General features: G+C 36.5%; 1 protein-coding gene across 4 annotated transcripts in view; it reads right to left on the minus strand.

The window, feature by feature from the left end:
* PIK3R4 (phosphoinositide-3-kinase regulatory subunit 4) overlaps window positions 1-24,340 on the minus strand; it is a 79,388-nt gene that overhangs the window by 3,659 nt on the left and 51,389 nt on the right. For all 4 annotated transcript variants that reach the window (XM_081301187.1, XM_081301186.1, XM_081301188.1 and 1 more), the window contains 4 exons: window positions 9,753-9,917; window positions 4,876-5,087; window positions 2,060-2,191; window positions 139-239 (listed from right to left, as the gene is read on the minus strand). In XM_081301187.1, the coding sequence (XP_081157313.1) occupies window positions 139-239; window positions 2,060-2,191; window positions 4,876-5,087; window positions 9,753-9,917 (610 nt within the window). The remainder of the gene's footprint in view (window positions 1-138; window positions 240-2,059; window positions 2,192-4,875; window positions 5,088-9,752; window positions 9,918-24,340) is intronic.

Below are 24,340 nucleotides of genomic sequence, written 5' to 3' on the forward strand. Positions count from 1 at the left end.
ATATGGTACTTGATGTTATTAAAAACTCAAATTTTAATCATAACCCCAAAGCCCAATAGATCCCTTGTTTGCTAAAATACCTGAAAGTGCTTAGGATGTGAGCAATAATATCCTTTACAGTTAGAACTGGAGACAAACCTGTGATTCAGAAAGTGGTGGTGCACTGCTGGCCCAGAGAGTAAATCTTCTGTCACCAGTCTCCATGTCCCACATGGATACTTCATTGTTCCCCTGAACAGCTAAGAGAGACAAAGACCAGAACTGTTAGACCAGAAGGATCTCACACTCAGAGCTTTCACATCGTGGTAGGTAGAGCAATTTTTTCCCAACCTATAAGAAATACTGACTAACACTTTTAAATAACAACATGAACCCATCACCATATTGGGTGGGTGTAGTTAACAAGTTTTTAATAGCCTAACAATAAATATTTACTGGTCTCCAACCTGGTGAAAAGAATTATAGGGCAGAAAGACAAATCACATAGAGATCCAGCCCTCAAGAAACCTATGTTTTTTGTTTAAGTTTGTGAGTTTCTCCAGAAGTGGAGAAAAAAAAGGATATATGGAAAACAAGAAGACAATGGCAAAGAAACAAGTAAGAAAGTGTAAGCTCCACCTGAATACAGGGAATTTAAAAAATCACATCTGGTGGGTGAGAATCCAGGTCCCATCATGGACAGAATATTTTAATAGGGACTAAAAAGGCAGATATACTACTTTAGCAAGAAAGAACTAAATGGGAGGGGGGGAATCCGTGGGCTATTTTGGAGAAAGATGAATAAAGAGAAACATGAGTTATAACTGGAGCATATCTGTGACAGATCACAAAAATTGGAAACTCCAAGGCCTAAGAGAGAAATTATCCCTTAGGATTGTGATGCAGGGGGACTGACAATATACCAGGCTTCATTTGCTTAGAGATATAGAGGAATGAACCAAGATGATCTTTCTGGTTTTGAATATGAAAGAAGGAGACATTAGCTAAAGGAGTACAGCAACAGAAGTGGAAAACTGCAAAGAAACAGAAGAGCCTCCAGAGGGAATATGGTCCTGCTGCTAACATGATTTTGGCCCACAAAACCCACTTCAGATTTCTGGTTTCCAGAATTGTTAGGAAATAAAACTGTGTTATGTCAAGCCACAAAGTTTGTGGTAACTTGTTATAGCAGTCACAGAAAACTAACATATGCCCATAAGGAGCCCCGAGGGAATAGAGACCAGTTACCCCAACCTGGTTGTTTCCCTCACCTCCAAATAACTGTTCCTCTCAAGATGGTTTTCTCTATCCAATTTCTTTCCAAATTCCAGTAACTATACCTTCCACTCATGCTTTCTACTGCTACTCTGCTATTATTAATCTTGTATTACTGCAATATCTTATGATAGTCCTATATCCACATCTTTGTAACAGTTTCTTTGAAAATAAATCCTTATAATTTTCCTACCATTGGTATGCCATTAGTTTCTCATTGGAACTCTGATAAAAAGGTTAGACAGTGGTTATCAGGGATGATCTCTCCTTATGGTCCATAGAGCCTTTTGGACCACACTGGCTATTACTTGCAATGAAAAGCCACTGGGAGTTATTGAGCAGAAAAAAAAAAAAAAATCTTAAGAGACATGGTCAGAAGCAGGGAATTAAGAGGATAGTGCAAAGAAAGGACAGAGATTATGGTGATTTGAACTAGGGAGCCAATAATGTAGTAGTAAGAAGTGGTCAAATTCTGGATATATTTTAAGACAGAATTTGTAGAATAGCTGATGCACTAGAGGTGGAATGAGAAAAAGAAGAGTTAGTACCCATAATCCTAGCAACTCAGGAGGCTGAGGTAAGAGATTACAAGCTTGAGGCCACTCTCAGCAACTCAGCAATAACCTAAGAAGACACCAGACTTCTGCCTGAGCACCCAGTAGAGCTTCCATTTATGGACAGAACATCACAGGAAAAGCAGTTCTTTATATATAAAGCAAAACACTAAAAATGTATCTTAGCAACAGGATATAACACATTTTCCAAGAAAACCCCCCAATACACAAAAGCTGGCCCTTCATCTTACCTGCTATCACCCAAGACTGATACAAAGGGTGCATTGAAAGGCGCCTGATTCGAGCCCTGGAAGGATGACAGTGACTGGAAATTGGCAACTGGAACCTCATGTCCCAACAAGCCATGGTACCACTACTTGTACCTTAAAGAAAAAGAAGCATAAAAAGATTACCATCTAATGATCAAAGCACACTAGGGGGGCATTTGTACAAAGTATTAGCTTTATGTCAATGTATTTTAAAATTGCCTTCATCCCTTAGAAAAGGGTTTCATTCTCATGTAGCTGTCTTCCCAGTTTCAAACAGTACCTATAGTTGTTAAATAACAGACATAAAGTGCTTGTCATAATGTTGTAGAGTACTGTCTAATGAATGTAAATTTAAAATGAGTAATTCATCAATTACTGATACTGTTATTAATTGCCAAAAGTATTCACAAAAACAAAAACTAGAGAAAATATAAACTGAATTGGTAAGTCAAAATGTTCAGACTACCTTCAATAATGGTGTAATAGGGGATTTTATCCAATGATCACTTTGGAATCCAAAGTTGGTAGTAGCTCTGCAGCTGTCATCAGATTTCAATCATTTTCATGTGCCCTTTTCTCTAAAACATCCTGGAGATGAATATGGATATCCAATCACAGCAGAAACTGGGGTGAAGTCTTTGCATCTACCCATAGCAACTTAAACTCTGGTCATGAAAGCAAATTCTTATATTGGTTTCCAATCCCAGCAGGAGTGGGATGGAAGGGGTGGCAGTTACACAAAGACAGCTTGCATGTCAAACTGACCCACTCCAAGATAATGACTCAAATAGTACAGGAAACATAAGCTTCCCCCTAAAAGCTGATCAGGGAGCCTAAGAGGCATCACTACCATTTGCTAACTTGCTAGTATATAATATCTAATTTTCTAGACCTAATATTACATCTTCCTGTACCTGCACAGTTTACTGAGACAGAAGGCAAAAATAATGCATTCTACATAAACTACATAAAAAGAAGGGCTGAGGTTGTGTGTGGCTCAGTGGTAGAGCACTTGCCTAGCATGTGTGAGGCACTGGGCTTGATACTCAGCACCACATATAAATAAATGAATAAAATAAAGGTCCATCAACATCTAAAAAAAACCCAAGTAATACAGAAAAGGGCAGATATATAATTGTTGCAAACATAAATTAGGGAATTAAGAAACCTAAATTCAGACACAGAAGATTGTTAATTCTTCTGAATAAGAGAGAAAGAGTAAGATGTGATAGCTTCCTAAGGGGCAGGTTCAAAGTACTATGGGGGCAAGGAGATGACACTTAAAACAGGAAAAGGGAAGAAAATGTAGATATAAGATGTTCAAAGTTTCATAGAAGGAATAAGCTTTAGTGATCTATTGCATAGATTGGTAATAACAATAGTGCATTGTGTGTTTCAAAATTGCTAAAAGTAGTACATTTTAGATGTTTTCACCACAAGCAATAAGTACATGAAGTGACTGATCTGTTAATTACCTGATTTAATCATTCTACAATATGAAGATACATGGAAACATCACATTGTACCCCATAAATATGTACAATGATTATTTGTTAATTAAAAATCAAAATTTTTAAAACCAGCAATACCATTCTTGGGTATGTACTTATAATAAATGGACATCTATGTCTTTACAAAAACCTATTTATAAATATTTACTCAGAACTAAATAAAAGCAAGAAACAACAACATCTATTAACTGGAGAATGTGATGGATACATAAATTATCAATAGACTACAATGTCACAACAATAAGACTTCTCATACATTCAATCACATGGAAAAGTCTAAAAAATTTATGCTTAGCAAAAAAAGAGACACATATTATATGATTCTATTTTTATGACATTCTGGGAAATGCAAAATTATGGAGACAGAAATGAGATGAGTGGTTTTATTAGCGGCTGGGAGGAGGGCACTGAATGTAAAGGAGTATGAGGAAATTTTTCAAGAAGTGATGAAAACGTTTGTATCCCATTTGTGGTATATATATTTTTGGTACATTGTATATATTTTTATATTATATATTTTTCAGAACTCATCAAATTAAACATTTTCAAAAACCAACAACAATAAAAACAGAAGAAAGAAGCAAGAAAGATCACATGGTAGGGGCTGGGGATATAGCTCAGTTGGTAGAGTGCTTGCCTCGCATGCACAAGGCCATGGGTTCAATCCTTAGCACCAAAAAGAGAGAGAGAGAGAGAGAGAGAGAGAGAGATATCACCACATGGTGTATCTTCAACCTTTGGGGAAAAGAGGCTTGGAAGATAATAACATGAGAAACCATTGCTGGCTCTTCTCCTGCACCAGACACTGATATAAGCTTTTAGCTCATTAAATCCTCAAAGCAGCCTTTGAAAGCATTAATCCCATTTGAAGATGAAGATTCTGAGACTTGAGTTGAACAGCTTGTCTGAGGTTACTGTGTAATTGAGGTTACACAATTTTAACTGTGTCTGCAGGAACTCAAATTCTATTTTTTTTTTAAGTCAAGCCTGGTGATTTCCTGTCAGAGTAAGAGAATGCCAGAAAATTTAATCACTATAATGATTATAAAGATACTAATTTAAGATCGAGAAGGAAATTGTTTATGCCTTGTGATACTGATTTTACCTTTCCAAATTGTCTTGAAATAAAAAAATAAATAAATTGCAATAATTATGATAATTATGAAAAAGGGAGAAGATGGAAAGAAATTACCAATGAAGAAAAAAAAGGAAAAAACAGTTCCAATATGGTAACTGCAGGCAGTGGTGGCATGCAAAACCCAGTCAATGACTTGAAAATCAGCTTACCAATGCAGAGCCAGCACTGGTGGATGTCCACAGCAAAGGAAGTAATAAGGCCTGACTTTAAATCATGCTTTAATGTCCATGCATTGCTTGAAGATCTGAGATCCCAGCCAACCAGAGAACCATTCACAGTGGCATAGGCAAGAACAGACTGTGCCCCAGAGTTGAAGTGATGCATATCCACAACACAGCCATCCTCCTTTTGATCTAGAATTCTAGAGAAATACATAAAGCAAAATAAATAGACTTTTCCTCTCACCAAAAAATGTAGAACTAGTTTCCATATAAAATGAATATATACCATGTTCAAGAGAAAAAGTTATGTAATCCCATTAGGACAATTATAGCTGAAGTATTTTTTTAAAAAAATAATTTTAGACTTATAGTAGAACTGCAAAAATAGTACAAAGTTTCTGTATACCCTTTACTCAGCTTCGCCTCATGTTAACATCTTATAAAGCCATAGGACATTCATCAAAACCAAGAAGCTAATCTTGGTACAATACCAGTAATTATGTTACAGAATGTATTCTGATTTTATCCATTTTCCACTAATGTCCTTTTCTGTCCCAATATCCACTCCAGGATATCACAAGGCATTGAGTTGTTACATCTCCTTAGTCTCCTCCAGTCTGTGACAGTTCCTCAATCTCTCACAACCTTTGTATTTTTTAAGACTACTAGCTAGTCATTTTGGAAAATGTCTTTCAATTTGGGTTTGTTTGATGTTTTCTCATTATTAAAGTTATGCCTCATTGGGAAGGATACCACAGAAATGGCTTATCTTTCTAAGTGTATGATATGGGGAAATACTTGATACTCAGATGTATTACTGGTGAGGTAAATCATAATCCTTTGTTTAAGGTGGCACTGGCTAAAATTATTCACTGTGAAATTACTTTAAGAAAATGTAAAAGTTACGTTTCTAACTGAAGATCAACCAGTTCTTCAAGGAGTCCTGATTCCTGTTAATGGAGAATGGTGTTAAGAAACCAAGATCTAGGCACTATAAATGCTGAGTGTTATGACAGTATCCCTGATTTTAGTTCCTCTCAATGGCCAGAGCTAAAAAATATATTATGTACACTACTTCATGTGTGTAGACGTGGATTTATTCCTATCTTTTTGTGTATGTATGTCTATACATATATATATACATGTATCATAAGTTCATTTGGAAATCTTCACCTTCATCACTACCAGTTCATTCTAGCCTTTACTCATTTTCCTTATTTTTAACTTCTTTCTCCATTAGTGAGAAAACTGGCTCTCATTGTCTACAACGTATTTACTTATTTCTTCAGCCCTAGAAAGTAGCTTCAGAGCTGTCAACCCATATTCCTGTAAAAAACAACCACTTAGAATATAACACTTCAGTTCAGTTCTTTTAGTCATTAAACTTGTAGAACTGAATTAAAACACTGCTTTCCAAAGTTATTTTAGTTCCTCTATTCTCTATGCTCTTCAATGAGATATGATTCATTTGTAAAAACAAATATATTTGTCACAGATTGCATTCCATCTTTCCCACTATATACTGGTTGATTTTTTAAAAATTTATATACTTCTTTGTGGAATATAGTACATGGGTTATGACAAATATAGCCATGTATCTTCCATCATGTAACCACAGAAAAATATTCCGCATCCCCAAAACTATCTTGTGCAGCCCATTTGTAGTTAACCTCTAACTATCTCTTCAACTGGTAGCAACAACTGATTTGTCTTCCTCCCTGTAATTTTATGTTTTCCAGAATATCATATAATTGGAAATATATAATACCTAGCCTTTTGGATCTAATTTCTTTCATTAGCAAAATGTATTAAGAGTTGTCAGTGATGCATAAGCCAATAAATAATTTATTCCCTTATTTATTATATAGGTATTCCAGTTTTTTTCCCAAGTTGAGGCATTTTTATATTGAAAAGAACATCAGAGGGCTTGGAATATACCTCAGTGGTAGAGTGCTTGCCTACATACCTATGAACTGAGTTCAATCCCTAGTACCACAAAAAAAAAAAAAAAAAGAATATCATAATGTGTACTGGCCAGACTCCATGATTAGTACACATCAAGCTTGTGCACAGACTTTTATTTTTGTCTCTTAAACATTATCTATTAAGAGTCACATATATCTCTTAAAACATTAAATATTTTAGGTCTTCTGAGTCACATATATCTCATATCCATATTCTTCTTTATTATACTTTTTCCAAACCTTTAAAAATGCAAAAACCATTCCTATTTTATGGACCATGCTATAGGCTGTAGCTTGCAGTTCTCTGTCTTACATATGTAATTATATTTACAAATATTCTACTCCTAACTATATTTCCAGATACGGGAAGATGGAAAATCAAAATATCAAATAAAACGTGAAATGGTTATTCCCATAAAATTTAATTCCTAAAGAGGCATGACAACAAGTGATATGACTGAATGAAACAAACACCTGACTATGGCAAGGTTTCTTCGGAGAATAATATAGTCAGATACAGTAAAACCCAAATATTCTGGCAAGCACTCCAAATCTAGGCAATAAATAATTTGCTCAAGGTAAAGACATTAACATTCACAGTAGAAAGTGCTGTCAGCTGAGAGAGAATCCTGCATGGAATATGCATATCTGATCTGTGTTGTGACCTGAGGGCACAGTCATCACATTGCACAGTTTGCCAATAATTTAAATGAACTCAATATGTGTAATGCTATACAGTCATCCTCTACTGAAACAAATTTTAAGGAAACTGGCAGGTATTTATTAATAAAAGCCATAAAAAATATGTCCTGGACTAAAGCTGCTCCAATCTGTTTAGTGACTATTCTAAAAATAACACATTTTTAAATGCAAAAACAAAGCAAAGCAAAACAACGAAAACAAAAAAAAAAAAATCCTTGGTGATCCCACAAATTCCTTTTCTGCCTTAAGCTATACAACTATGAGTTATCATCCGCTTAAGTGAAAGTCTCCTAATTTAGTTTTCTTTCTGTAGGGGTCTACCACTTCTGCCTGGTATGCCCCTTTCTTTCTTTTTTTTTTTTTTATATACCTTTATTTTATTTATTTATATGTGGTGCTGAGAATCGAACCCAGTGCCTCACACATGCCAGGCAAGTGCGCTACTGCTGAGCCACAGCCGCAGTCCCTGGTATGCCCCTTTCAACCACATTGCTTCAGGCGCTCACATCTATTCTCCCTGTCTTCTTCTCTCTTTCAAATGGACTCCTGTTAACCATGTAACATGGCACATTACCATACTGCACTAAAATCATTCTCGTCTATTTCTGCCACTCGTCTATAGATTCTTAGAAAATGTAATATTTTATTTGTCTTTGGAATCCTCAGTACATAACACATATTTGTTGAGAGCCACAGCCGAAGGGGCCCCAGCAAAATTCCAGCTGCCAGCAAACTTCCAGCTGCCAGCTGATGATTGGCTCACAGCAGCCCCAGCAACTTCTAGCTGCCAACTGATTGGCTCCTCTGTGGTGATGCTCATTGGACTGTTTCCCTGCCCTTTCAGACCACGGAGCTGCTCACTGGGGGACTTTTTTGGCTCTGCCCACGCGACCCAGCCAATCGGCTTCAAGAGCAGGAGGAGGGGGGGAGGTGAAGAGGCTTGTGGGAAGCCGGTGGTGGCAGTTGGGCTCTGAAGGTTTTTCCTGAGGAGCTGTTTTGTTTGGCGTGTGTGGTTCTAAAATTAAAGTTTGTTTCTTTTGACAAGTGGCTCCTGAATTGTGCTCAGCCAGACTGCGGCATTTGGTGGCCCGTACGGGGAACGAACCCGCAACCTTGGCGTTATCAGCACCAAGCTCTAACCAACTGAGCTAACCGGCCTATCTTTTACTTGAATCAATATGTCTTCTCCTTCCTCTACCTTTGTCTGAACTGAAGGCTTTGGACTAAGCAAACCAGATACCAACGCCCACAATGTCAATGTGCCAACTGGCAGAGTTCCTGGGCTTTTCTTTTCTATTCTTTTTAAATCTTCACCATGATGGTTCTATTGTGATACATTTAACAACTCCTCCTTAAAAAGCCATGGGCTACATTTTTGTATTGTATCAACGTATGCCCTGACTGCTCTTGATTTTACTGGGATGCCTCCTTCCTCTAACAATTTACTTAACACTCTTTCAGTTTGTTTTTTACTAATTTCTGATCCCATATTTCTACTATAATACAACCCAACAAGATAACACCAAACAAAACCGAGAAAGAATGAAATAAAAATGGAACCACACAAAATCATTATACATATTGGTCACCCAAATAATTGTTGCTCTTTATCTTTAAATGTCTTATTTTACATGTGTTTAATCTGTAAGCAGCTACAATTAATAAGAAGTGAAGGAAATTCCTTTAAAAAAAAACCCAGCATTTTGTTTTAAAAATGGTAAGGAAATCACATGCCTAAACTCTTTACTGTATATTCTCATCAACTTCAGAGATTTTAATGCCAAGCAACATTATGCTGACGGTTGAGTTTTCTTTAATGAAGAATACTCAAAATGGGCCAGACAGAATTGTATTTTTAGTAGTTATATAAAAGATATAACTTGTGATTACATTATTCAGACAGATTTCAGACTGGGATGAGTTACAAGTTCAAAGCTGCCCTTCTGACCTTTTAACTAACTGGCAAAAAATAAGATGTCTTCTAAAATTAGCCACAGGTGATAGTTTTGAGTTGAAAGCACAGATTTATTTAATCCATGGGCTCAAAAAAGAAGTATAATGTATAATGAAGTAATGTATAATGTATAATGTATAATAAGAAGTATAATGCCTGCTCCAACTACACTGTGGTATATGAGGGAAAATTAAATTACTATAATGTACTAAATGCAAAATTTTAAAAAGACAAAAGATAGATACCTGCTTTGTAGAGGATGGATTTTAGGAGACTTCGGCAGCTTAGAAGCCTCAATTCCAAGAAGCTGGACAGCACCATTATCAGATGCTATGGCTAAGTAGTGGGAGCCTTGACAGAACGTGAGTGTCTTGACTCTTCCTCCAATTCGGTTATATGTAAGAATAGATCTGAATGAAAGAAAAATAAGATTTTATTTCTGAAACACCACAAGCACATTATTGCTAATATTAAATATGCACATGACTATTTGCAAACAAAATTATTATTTTGTGAGGTTCATTTTGTCTTCCTGATTTCATACCAAAATAAGAATCTCCTCTGAAAAGCAGTGGTTCAAAATCACCTTTTCTTCTGATTGCTTCAAATGGTCATTTTTGCACACTTCGTATCACAGAACAAGTGGTCCATCCTCTTGTTTAATAAGAAACCAAATTCTTAACAGTCCTGATCCTACTGATGATCCAAATTCTCTTTCAACTCTTTAATTACTATTATTTTTATTAATTAATTTTAATTAGATATATATGACAGCAGAATGCATTTTGATTCATTGTACACAACTGCAGCACAACATTTCATTTCTCTGGTTGTATATGATGTAGTGTCACACCATATGTGCAGTTATACATGTACCTAGGGTAATGACGTCCATCTCATTCCACCATTCTCCTTCAACTCTTGCAATACTTTTTACATCCTCTCTTTGGCCCTTAAATTATCCTATAATATCAAAAATACAGTCTGGCTAGACTTGACTTTCATTACCAACTGCCTATACGAACTTGGCTGTGCTACGTAACTTGCACTGTGCCTCAGATCATTCACCCACAAAACAAAGGGTGCTTTACTTATTTAACAGGATCATTAACAGGATTACAGTGGAGATCAAAAAATATATAAGCATTAAAACACTCATAAATGCATGGTTTTATTATAATATCGAGTCTCTCATACACAATGCTGACCTTTTAAGCTATCTGTATTATTTTCCTCCTTTACATTTTCTGCCAAACTTTTTGAATATGTAACTAAGTAAAATGCCTACCAGTATCACCAATTCCCTCCTTCATTACTCCTCCTTTAGGCTGTATCTTTACCCTTCTAGAGGACACACCTCTAAAAGGTCACAGTATCCAATCACCAGCATTACTAATTTGTTGTCTATATTTTATTTTATTATACAAGCTAATGCATGTTAAATGCACAAAATTATTAAAATACAAAAAGTACAGAAGTAAAAAATTTATAATACCACCCAGAAATAAATGCTATTTAACATTTTGTTATATAGTCTTCCAAAGAGTTTTCTATACCTATTATAATATATTCATACTTGCTTTTAAAATATGGAATTTTATATTTTTATCAATAATTTTTCCCTACTTCATTTCTTCATAGTAACAGCTTTATTGAGATAGTTTTCATACACCATACATTTTAATGTATACAATTTCAATGATTTTTAGTATATTAACAGAACATTGCATAGATCACTACTATTTAATTTTAGACCATTTTCATTATGCCTAAGAACCCACAAATAAACTGTTCTCTACCCAGGAGCATTTACTCTATTTTTCCTTACCCTAGCCCCTAGCAACAAGTCATCAATTTAAATTTTCTATCAACTTTACCATTCTTCATATTTCATACAAACATATATAGCTTTTTGTATATGACTTCTTTCATATACCATGTTGTCAAAGTTTAGCCATGATGTAGCACATAGAACTTCACCCCTTTTTACAGCATATATTTACACACACACACACACACACACACACACACACACACACACACACATTTTGCTTACCCATTCATCAGCTGATGAACATTTGGATTGTTTCCACTTTTTGACTACTATAAATAATGCTGCTATAAATGACTATGGATGAGTCTTTGAATAGACATATATCTAGAATGCCTACAGGAGCTCAGTACTGTAGATAAGTAAAGAGAGCCAGGGGACAAGGCAATAGGAGAGATGAAAAAGTCAGTATGCTCAGTCTTTCAACATACACAGCACTTTCTTCATCTGTCTTTTAATACCGAGATGTAATTCACATACCTCAAATTTCACCATTTAAAGGGATTTATAACAAGTAAGTTTGACAATCATCAACATTATCTAATTCCAGAACATTTTCATCATTCCCCAAAGAAACTCTGTACTCATTAGCTGTTATATCAAAATCTCCCCGCTCCTAGTCTTGGGACCGAAGTGAGACCTACCTATCTACTTCTTGTCTCTACAAAATTGCCTATTCTGGACATTTAATATAAATGAAATACAAAATGTGGCATTTGGAACTGGCTTCTTTGACTCAGCAAAACATTTCCATGTTATAGCATAAATCAATACTTCATTCCATTTTATGACTAAATAATTTTCCATTGTATGAATATACCATGTTTTGTTTATCCATTCATCACCTGATGGACATGCTGGTTTCCATCTTTTGGCTAATATTAATAATGTTGCTTAAGAACATTTGCGTATAGATTTTTCTGTTTTCTTTTGAGTTAGGTATACCTAGGAGTGGAACAGTAGGGCCATAAAGTTAACTCCATATTCAGCATTTTGAGACCGCCAAACTATTTTCCAAAGTTGCTACAGTATTTTACATTCCTATCAGCAATACATAAAGCATCAAATTTCTGTAAAACCTCATCAACACACATTATATTTTTTGCCTATAGACATTGTAGTGGATGTGAAATTCTACCTGTGGTTTGAATTTGGGTTTCCTAAGCAACTAATTATGCTAAGCATCTTTTCATGAGCTTATTATTATGGATCCTATTTGAAGAAACATCTACTCAAATCTTTTGTCTGCTTTTTTAATGGGTCATTTGTATTTTTACTATTGAGTTGTAAAAGTTTTTTTTTATATATTCTAGGGAACAGATCCTTACCAGATATGTGACTTATATTTCTCCTTTTCTGTGGATTATCTTTCACTTTCTTGATAGTGTCTTTTGAAGCACAAAGGTTTATATTATTGATAAAGTTCCATTTTTTAATCACTTGTATGTTGAAGTTATAGCTCAGATCCTTATCTAATCTATGGTAATAAAGAGTTACATGCCTAAGTTTTCTTCTAAAAGTTTTACAATTTCATTTCTTACTTTTAGGTTGATGATTCATTTTGAATGATTCTGTGGAAATTCATCCTTATGCATGTAACTACCCTGTAATCACAGCATCATTCATTAAAAGGGCTATTCTTCCCCACTAAAATATCTTGGCACCTTTGTCAAAAAATAATGACCATAAATGTGTTTTACATGACAGAGATCTATTATGATCAATCTATTCCACTGATCTATATATCTACTCTATGCCACTACCACACTGTCTTGATAATTACAGCTTTGTAGCAAATTTTAAATCTGGAAGTGTGAGTCCTCCAATTTGGTCCTCTTTCTCTCTAAGATTAATTTGGCTATTCTGTGCCCCTTAGCGTTCCTTATGAATTTAAAGAACCAACTCAATTTTTACAACAAAAAGAAGCAGCAGGTAGAATTTTCACAGAAATGCCACTGAATCTATACATTAATTTTGGGGCAATAAACTACCTCAACAATGTTTATTCTATTTTATGAACATGGGATTTCTTTCCATTTATTTGAATCTTTAATTGTTTTCAACAATCTTTTGCATTTTTTCAGTGTAGAAGTATTATAATTTTTGTGTTTATTTCTAGAAATTTTATTCTTTTTATGTTATTGTAATTGGAATTATTGTCTTAATTTCATATTTGGAATATTCATTGCTAATGCACAGAAATACAATTGATTTTTGTATATTGATCTTGTATTCTGCCACTTTGTTGAACTCATTTACTAGTTCTAACTTTTTAAAGAATTATTACTTAAGATTTTCTATACACCAGATCATGTTAGCTACTAATACAAACAGTCTTACTTCTTCCTTTGTAATCTGTGTATTTTTAATTTCCTTTCCTTGCCTAAACCTAAATGTACTGGCAAGATCCTCTAATACATTACTCAATGAAATTGGCAAGAATGAATGTTCTGGTGTTGTGCCTCATCTTGAGAGAGAAAGCATTTGGTCTTTCACAATTAACTACAATGTTAACCGTGGGGCTTTCGTAGATGGCCTTTGTCTCCTATGACTAGCTGAGTTGACCTTAATCATAAAAACATTTGGATTTTGTCAAATGCAACCTAAAAGTCTGCTGAGATGATCACATGATCTTTACTTTTTATTCTATTCATATGGTATGTTCACTGATTGATTTTCATGTTGCACTGTATATGGCTTATAATCCTTTTTATATTTTGAATTCAGTTTACTAGCATTTTGATGAGGATTTTTACACTTATGTTAATTATGGCATAGATCTGTAGTTTCTTGGGACATACTTGGTTGTAATATTGTCTGCCTCAAAGAATGAGTTTAAAACTGCTCCCTCATATATTATTGGAAGATTGACAATAATTTTTTAAGTATTTGATATAATAATTCACATTGAAGCCATCTCAGCCTGGACTGTTGCAGTAGAGTTTGATTACTAACTTAATTTGTTTAACACTACAATTCCATTCAGATTTTTCAGTTCTTCTGGAATTATTTTCAGAAGCTTGTGTCTTTCTAGAAACTTATCCAATTCACTCAGCTATCTAATTTCTCAGTATACAAGTATTTATAGTATACCCTCATAGTATATTCTTTTTTATTTGTTAAGTCTATAGTAATATCTGTTTCATTCCTGATTTTAGTAATAAGTCCTTTCCTCTTTCTGTAACTGGTAACTGTCATAAAGATTTGCCAATTTTGATATCTTTACAGTGAACCAGCTTCTTTTGTTTTTCTATTCTCTATTTCATAAATATTTTTTGTTTTTTTCCTCTTTAGTCTTTTTCCTTCTTTCTACTTACTTTAGGTCTACTCTTCCTTTGCTAGAGTTTCCTAAACCATTTTGTCCCATTGTCTAGGTTTGGAAAACCTATAACAATATAAATATAGTATATCGCATTATACATGGTATATAATAGTATATAATGTAATTATATAGTGATATAATAATGTTGACATTATATATATACATATACATTTTAGATTATTTCAACCTATTTTAATGTACTTGTATCAATTTCACTGAAATATTGGCAGAATTGAAAATTTGGAACTTAATGAATTAAGGCTAAGTTATTGAGATTTTTCTTTGCTTTTAATGTAGATATTTATAGCTATAAATTTCTTTCTAAGTTCTCCTTTAGCTGCATTCCCTAAATTTTGGTATCCTGTGTCTTCCTTTTCATTATCTTAAAGCATTTTCTAATTTCCCTCTGAACCACTTGGTACTCAACTATATATTGTTTAATCTCCACATATTTATGAATTTCCCAACTTCCTCGCTATTAATGCTATGTAATGTCCTTCCACTGTGTTTGCAGAACATATTTTCTATGTTTTCAGTCCTTTTAAATTAATTGAGGGTTTTTTTATGGAATAATTTATAATTTGATCTGGAAAATATTCCATGTACACTTCAGAATAATTTATATTCTGCTGTTAGGTGCAGCATTCTATTGATGTCTGTTAGGTCCAATCAATTTGTAATGATATTCAAGTGTTCTATTTCCTGGATGATTTTATACCTAGTTGTCCTATCCATATTGAAAGTGGGTCTTCCACTATTAACCAATTATGATTAAATTGCCTTCTTTTATTCAATTCTGTCAGTTTTTGCTTTATGTACTCTGGGGCTATATTATTAGATGCATATATTTCATGATTATGTCTTCCTGATACACTGATGCTTTTATCATTATAAAATATCCTTATTTTTCTCTAGGATCAATTTTTATCTTAAATTTATTTTTATCAGACATTAGTATAGACACTTCACCTCTCTTTTAAGTACTATTTGCATGATGTATCTTTTTTAATTCTTACTTTCAACCTACTTGCACCTTCTAAAACTAAGATGTGTCTCTTGTACACAGCATATAATTGAAGGTTTTTTCATCATTTCTACTAACTCTGCCTTTTGATTATATTTAGTGTGATCACACATAAGGTATGATTTACATCTGACATTTTGCTATTTATTTTCTGTGTCTTTTTGTTTTTGTTCTTCTATTTTTCTATTATTACCTTCTTTTACAGTAAACAGACATTTTCTAGCATAACATTTGTTTTTTTATGTTTTTTAATTTTACTGAAAGTTTTTAAGTAATTTTAAGTAACTGCCCTGAGAAATACAATTAGCATCTTAAAACAACCAGATTAAAAACCAATTTAATATTAATACAGAAAAATTTTGCTCCAATGTTTACTCCTCTGTTTAACTATCATCATACAGTATTGGGCGTATATAAATGTGTTATAAATTCATTGACCTAGGCTTATAATTATCTCTTTATGAAACTGTCTTTTAAAAGCATATAGAAGGAGAGGACAGGAAGATGGCGGCGAAGGGAGAGCATCACCCCAGTGCGCCGCGTCACTGTGCGGGAGAAAGACGAGGTGAAACAGCTGAAGGCTATCTTGCTGGGAATTTCCAGTGAAATTAAGGTGCTCCAGAATCTAGTGGACGGATTTCCATCGCGCGAGGTTCGGCTGCGGGGGCTCGGACGCGGGCGATTTCTCCGCACGGAGGGTCGCATACCTGATCGGTGGATCGCCCCGCAGCTGGAGTCTGCGGCGCGCGCTGGGAAGCGGCGAGGTGCCGGAGCGGGGGTGCAGCAATGCAGATTCTGGGGGCTCTTGCCAGTGGTGCAATGGCCGTGCTTAGTGCTGAGTTCCGGCTTTGACACAGAGGAGAGAAGCGGTCCAGTTCGGTTCTCAACACCGGTCGGATCACGGAGGAGGACAGCAGCCGCCATCTTGGAGAGCTGATGTAATCATCCCTGTTTTCTACTGATCTCAGCTCATTCAGCTACGGAACAGGTGATTTCAGGCTGGTATTTGCCTGCGTCTCGCAGACAGATCGCTCAGGCTCGGGGCTGGAGAACCAGTGGACAATACTCCTAGGGGCTCGCTCCTGGCAGGGCGTGCGCTGGGCTCTGAGCGGCCGGATTCTGGTTCCCAGGGCTGCTTTGGCCCAGGGCTGGGGAACCTGCAGAGACTGCGTGTTGAGGCCAGCTCCAAGTGGAGCGTGCGCTGAGCTCGGGGCGGCTGGGTTCTGACTCCCAGAACAGTTTTGGCCCGGGGCTGGGGAGCCTGTGGGGACTGCGTCTTTGAGCCTGCTCCCAGCGGAGCGTACACCGAGCTCGGAGAGCTTGGAGCAGCCGGGCTCTGGCTCCCGGAGCTGCTTTGGCCTGGGGCAGGAGAACCCGCAGGGGTCGGTCCTTGGAGCCTGCTCCTAGCGGAGCGTGAGCCGGGATCGGAGAGGCCGGGTTCTGGCTCCCGAAGCTGCTTTGGCCCAGGGTTGGGGAACCTGCGGTGACTACTTCTCGGTCCGGGTCCTGCTGGGTGCTGTGGGGGCCAGGGGGGCAGAGTGGAGCTGCCGCCTGCGCCCAGAGAAGGCCAAGTGACCCGCCGACGTGGTATCATGACACCCCAACTGCAGCTGGGGCCGAAGAGAATAGCTGCCTACGCCTAGAACAGGACCAGCGACCCGATGGCGCGGTAGCCAAGTCACCCCATTTGGAGTAGGGGCTGTGCAGAGCCGCTGTCTGAGCCTGCAAGGTAGGCAGACCTGCGACCCACTGGCAGGACAGGCCCGATAGCCTGCCAGCGTGGTGGACACGTAGCACCGAGGGAGTCACGTCACACTGGTTGGAGTGGGGGTGGAGCAGAGCCGCCGCCCGTGTCCGGAAAAGGCCCAGCAACCCGTTGGAGAGGCAGTCAGGTACCCCCATTGGGAGTGGGGGCTGAGCAGAACTGCCGCCCGAGCCCGCAAGGTAGGCAGACCTGAGACCCACCGGCGGAACAGGCCTAGAGGCCTGCCAGCGTGGTAGACACGTCACACCAATTGGAGGGGCCGAGCAGAGCCGCGGCCCACATCCGGATCAGGACCAACGACCCGAGGGCGTGGTAGTTACGTCACCACAATTGGAGTGCGGGCAGAGCAGAGCAGCCACCCGCGCCCGCAGGGTGGGCAGACCTGCAACCGACCAGCGTGGTAGACAGATCACCCTAATTAGAGGAGGAGCACAGCCACTACCCGCCCTGCAAGGGAGATTTTCCAACTATACAAGAGCAATATAAATAAATAGGGGGAAAATTTCAAAAAAACAACAGTTTCACCAAGCAGAAAGAAACGTGAGCAGTATGAAAAGACAAGGAAAGAAAGGACCACAAGCAATGCAGGTCAACTCAACTTTAGAAGAGGTAATATCTGCAGCAGATGGAATGTCAGATAAAGAATTCAGGATATACACGCTTCAGATGATCTGGAGTCTCAAGGAAGACATGAGACAGCAAAATCAGACAATGAAAGATCACGTTGACAAGGAACTACATAAACAAATCCAGGAAGTGAAAGATCAATTACACAGGGAGATAGAGGTAATAAAAAACACAAACAAATAGAAATCCTAGAAATGCAGGAAGCAATAAACCAACTTAAAAACTCAATTGAGAATACTACCAGCAGAGTAGATCACTTAGAAGATAGAACATCAGACAATGAAGACAAAGTATTTCAACTTGAAAAGAACATAGACAGCTCAGCAAGACTGCTAAGAAACCATGAGCAGAACATCCAAGAAATATGGGATAACATTAAAAGACCAAACTTAAGAGTGATTGGGATACAGGAAGGCACAGAGCTCCAAACCAAAGGAATAAACAATCTATTCAATGAAATAATACGAGAAAACTTCCCAGACTTGAAGAATGAGACAGAATCCCAAATCCTAGAAGCCTAAAGGACGCCGAATATGCAAAATCATAAGAGATCCACACCTAGACACATTATAATGAAGATGCCCAACATACAGAATAAGGAGAGAATTTTGAAAGCTACAAGAGAAAGGAAGCAGATTACATTTAGGGGTAAACCAATCAGGATAACAGCTGATCTCTCAACACAGACTCTGAAAGCTAGAAGATCCTGGAATAACATATTTCAAACACTGAAAGAAAATGGGTTCCAACCAAGAATCGTGTATCCGGCGAAATTAAGCTTCAGGATGGAAGATGAAATTAAAACCTTTCACGATAAACAAAAGTTAAAAGAATTCGCAGCTAGAAAACCATCTCTTCAAAAAATCCTTGGCAAAACATTACAGGAAGAGGAAATGAAAAATAACAATGAAAACCAACAGTGGGAGGTAGGACAGTAAAGGGGGGAAAGTAATCAAAGAGGAAAACAAATCAGGTTTAGTAACATTAATAAACAAATATGGCTGGAAGAACAAACCATATCTCAATAATAACCCTAAATGTTAATGGCTTAAACTCACCAATTAAGAGACACAGGCTAGTTGAATGGATCACAAAACAAGACCCAACAATATGCTGCCTACAGGAGACGCATTTGATAGGAAAAGATATACATAGACTGAAGGTGAAAGGTTGGGAAAAATCATACCACTCATATGGACTGCGGAAACAAGCAGGAGTGTCCATACTCATATCTAATAAAATATATTTCAAGCCAAAGTTAATCAAAAGGGATAAAGAGGGACACTACATACTGCTCAAGGGAACCATACACCAACAAGACATAACAATCATAAATATATATGCCCCAAACAATGGTGCAGCTACGTTCGTCAAGCAAACTCTTCTCAAGTTCAAGAGTCTAATAGACCACCATACAATAATCATGGGAGACTTCAACACACCTCTCTCACCACTGGACAGATCTTCCAAACAAAAGTTAAATAAGGAAACTATAGAACTCAATAACACAATTAACAACCTAGACTTAATTGACATATATAGAATATACCACCCAACATCAAGCAGTTACATTTTTTTCTCAGCAGCACATGGATCCTTCTCAAAAATAGATCATATATTATGTCACAGGGCAACTCTTAGACAATATAAAGGAGTAGAGATAATACCATGCATCTTATCTGATCATAATGGAATGAAACTGAAAATCAACGATAAAAGAAGAAAGGAAAAATCATGCATCACTTGGAGAATGAACAATAGGTTACTGAATGATCAATGGGTTTTAGAAGACATCAAGGAGGAAATTAAAAACTTCTTAGAGTTAAATGAAAACACAGACACAACATATCGGAATATATGGGACACATTGAAAGCAGTTCTAAGAGGAAAATTCATTGCCTGGAGATCATTCCTTAAAAAAAGAAAAAACCAACAAATAAATGATCTCATACTTCATCTCAAAATCCTAGAAAAAGAAGAGCAAAACAACAGCAAAAGAAGTAGAAGGCAAGAAATAATTAAAATCAGAGCTGAAATTAATGAAATTGAAACAAAAGAAACAATTGAAAAAATTGACAAAACTAAAAGTTGGTTCTTTGAAAAAATAAATAAAATCGACAGACCCTTAGCCATGCTAACGAAGAGAAGAAAAGAGAGAACTCAAATTACTAGCATACGGGATGAAAAAGGCAATATCACAACAGACACTTCAGAAATACAGAAGATAATCAGAAATTATTTTGAATCCTTATAGTCCAATAAAATAGAAGATAGTGAAGGCATAGATAAATTTCTTAAGTCATATGATCTGCCCAGATTGAGTCAGGAGGATATAGACAACCTAAACAGACCAATATCAATTGAGGAAATAGAAGAAACCATCAAAAGACTACCAACTAAGAAAAGCCCAGGACCGGATGGATATACAGCAGAGTTTTACAAAACCTTTAAAGAGGAACTAACACCAATACTTTTCAAGCTATTTCAGGAAATAGAAAAAGAGGGAGCTCTTCCAAATTCATTCTACGAGGCCAACATCATCCTGATGCCTAAACCAGACAAAGACACTTCAAAGAAAGAAAACTACAGACCAATATCTCTAATGAACCTAGATGCAAAAATCCTCAATAAAATTCTGGCGAATCGGATTCAAAAACATATCAAAAAAATTATACACCATGATCAAGTAGGATTCATCCCTGGGATGCAAGGATGGTTCAATATAAGGAAATCAATAAATGTTATTCACCACATCAATAGACTTAAAGATAAGAACCATATGATCATCTCGATAGATGCAGAGAAAGCATTCGACAAAGTACAGCATCCCTTTATGTTCAAAACATTAGAAACACTAGGGATAACAGGAACTTACCTTGACATTGTAAAAGCTATCTATGCTAAGCCTCAGGCTAGCATCATTCTGAATAGACAAAAGTTGAAGGCATTCCCTCTAAAATCTGGAACAAGACAGGGATGCCCTCTATCACCACTTCTATTTAATTTAGTCCTTGAAATACTAGCCAGAGCAATTAGACAGACAAAAGAAATTAAAGGCATAAAAATAGGAAAAGAAGACCTTAAATTATCACTATTTGCAGATGACATGATTCTATACCTAGCAGACCCAAAAGGGTCTACAAAGAAACTATTAGAGCTAATAAATGAATTCAGCAAAGTGGCAGGATATAAAATTAACACGCATAAATCAAATGCATTCCTGTATATCAGCGACAAATCCTCTGAAACGGAAATGAGGACAACTACTCCACTCACAATATCCCCCCAAAAAATAAAATACTTGGGAATCAACCTAACAAAAGAGGTGAAAGACTTATACAATGAAAACTACAGAACCCGAAAGAGAGATATAGAAGAAGACCTTAGAAGATGGAAAAATATACCCTGTTCATGGATAGGCAGAACTAACATCATCAAAATGGCGATATTACCAAAAGTTCTCTATAAGTTCAATGCAATGCCAATCAAAATCCCAACAGCATTTCTTGTAGAAATAGATAAAACAATCATGAAATTCATATGGAATAATAAAAGACCCAGAATAGCAAAAACAATGCTAAGCAGGAAGTGTGAATCAGGCGGTATAGCGATACCAGACTTCAAACTATACTACAGAGCAATAGTAACAAAAACAGCATGGTACTGGTACCAAAACAGGCAGGTGGACCAATGGTACACAATAGAGGACACAGTAACCAATCCACAAAACTACAACTATCTTATATTTGATAAAGGGGCTAAAAGCATGCAATGGAGGAAGGATAGCATCTTCAACAAATGGTGCTGGGAAAACTAGAAATCCATTTGCATCAAAATGAAACTGAATCCCTTTCTCTCGCCATGCACAAAAGTTAACTCAAAATGGATCAAGGAGCTTGATATTAAATCAGAGACACGACGTCTGATAGAAGAAAACGTTGGCTATGATCTACATACTGTGGGGTTGGGCTCCAAATTCCTCAATAGGACACCCATAGCGCAAGAGTTAACAACTAGAATCAACAAATGGGACTTACTCAAACTAAAAAGTTTTTTCTCAGCAAAAGAAACAATAAGAGAGGTAAACAGGGAGCCTACATCCTGGGAACAAATCTTTACTCCACACACTTCAGATAGAGCCCTAATATCCAGAGTATACAAAGAACTCAAAAAATTAGATAATAAGATAACAAATAACCCAATCAACAAATGGGCCAAGGACCTGAACAGACACTTCTCAGAGGAGGACATACAATCAATCAATAAGTACATGAAAAAATGCTCAGCATCGCTAGCAGTCAGAGAAATGCAAATCAAAACCACCCTAAGATACCATCTCACTCCAGTAAGATTGGCAGCCATTATGAAGTCCAACAACAACAAGTGCTGGAGAGGATGCGGGGAAAAGGGTACACTTGTTCATTGTTGGTGGGACTGCAAATTGGTGCAGCCAATTTGGAAAGCAGTATGGAGATTTCTTGGAAAGCTGGGAATGGAACCACCATTTGACCCAGCTATTCCCCTTCTCGGTCTATTCCCTAAAGACCTAATAAGAGCATGCTACAGGGACACTGCTACATCGATGTTCATAGCAGCACAATTCACGATAGCAATATTGTGGAACCAACCTAGATGCCCTTCAATAGATGAATGGATAAAAAAAATGTGGCATTTATACACAATGGAGTATTACTCTGCATTAAAAAATGACAAAATCATAGAATTTGGAGGGAAATGGATGGCATTAGAGCAGATTATGCTAAGTGAAGCTAGCCAATCCTTAAAAAACAAATGCCAAATGACTGCTTTGATATAAGGGGAGTAACCAGGGTAGGGACGAAGAGCTTGAGAAGAAGATTAACATTAAACAGGGATGAGAGGTGGGAGGGAAAGGGAGTGAGAAGGGAAATCGCATGGAAATGGAAGATGATCCTCAGGGTTTTACAAAATTACATATAAGAGGAAATGAGGGGTAAGAGAAGAATAATACAAGTGGAAGAAATGATTTACAGTAGAGGGGGTAGAGAGAGAAAAGGGGAGGGGAGGGGGGATAGTAGAGAATAGGATAGACAGCAGAATACATCAGACACTAGAATGGCAATATGTAAATCAATGGAAGTGTAACTGATGTGATACAGCAATCTGTATATGGGGCAAAAATGGGAGTTCATAACCCACTTGAATCAAACTGTGAAATATGATATATTAAGAACTATGTAATGTTTTGAATGACCAACAATAAAAAAATATATCATAAATACAACAACAAAAAAAAAGTACTAGCCTAGAAACAAACACCAAATTAGATGATTTTAGAGAAATCTTCCAAATCTTCAAGGACCAAATAATCCCAGTGATATTTAAACAGTTGTTAAAAAAAAAAAAAAAAGGAAGAAAAAACTTCCTAGTTATTATTATGAAGAAAATATAATATTGAATCCAAAACCTGAATTATATTGCAAAGAAATGAAAAACTTCAGACCTATCATACTTAAGAAGATCAATGCAAAATTCTAATCAAAATATTGTCAAAGGGCTGGGGATGTGGCTCAAGTGGTAGCACGCTCGCCTGGCATGCGTGCGGCCTGGGTTCGATCCTCAGCACCACATACCAACAAAGATGTTGTGTCCGCCGAGAACTAAAAAATAAATATTAAAAATTCAAAAAAAAAAAGCATATAGAAAATTAAAAAAAAAACAGAAACAAAAACACATAAGACAAAGACAAAGCAAAATGTCAGATGTAAATCATACCTTATATGTGATTCATACTTTCTTTATATATTTACTTCTGTTTTACCTTTACTATTTCCCTTTATTTCTTCATAAGAATTCAAGTTACTATCTCATGTCCTTCCATTTCAGTACCAAGGACTCCTTTTAGTATTTCTTGTAGGGAAAATATGCTAGCAATAAATTTCTTGTTTTCAATTTATCTTGAAGTATCTTCATTTCTCCTTTGTTTCTGAAGGACAACTTTACTAGATATTTATTACTAACTGACAGTCTTCCTTTTAACATTCTAAATATGTCATACACATTCACTGACTTCTGGCCTCTGTCACTTCCAGTGAAAAATCATTTGTTAATCTTTTGGAGGCAATGAGACACTTTTCTCTTACTGCTTTCAAGATTCTTTGTCTTTCAAATAGTTGCTTATGATGTGTCCAGATAGTAGATCTCCTTTCATTTTATCCTACTTGAAGTTCACTGAATTATTAGATATACACATTCATGTTTTCTATCAGATTTGGGGAGTTTTCA

This window comes from Spermophilus citellus (genome assembly GCF_964194105.1).
Source record: "Spermophilus citellus genome assembly, chromosome: 7".
Lineage (NCBI taxonomy): Eukaryota > Metazoa > Chordata > Mammalia > Rodentia > Sciuridae > Spermophilus > Spermophilus citellus.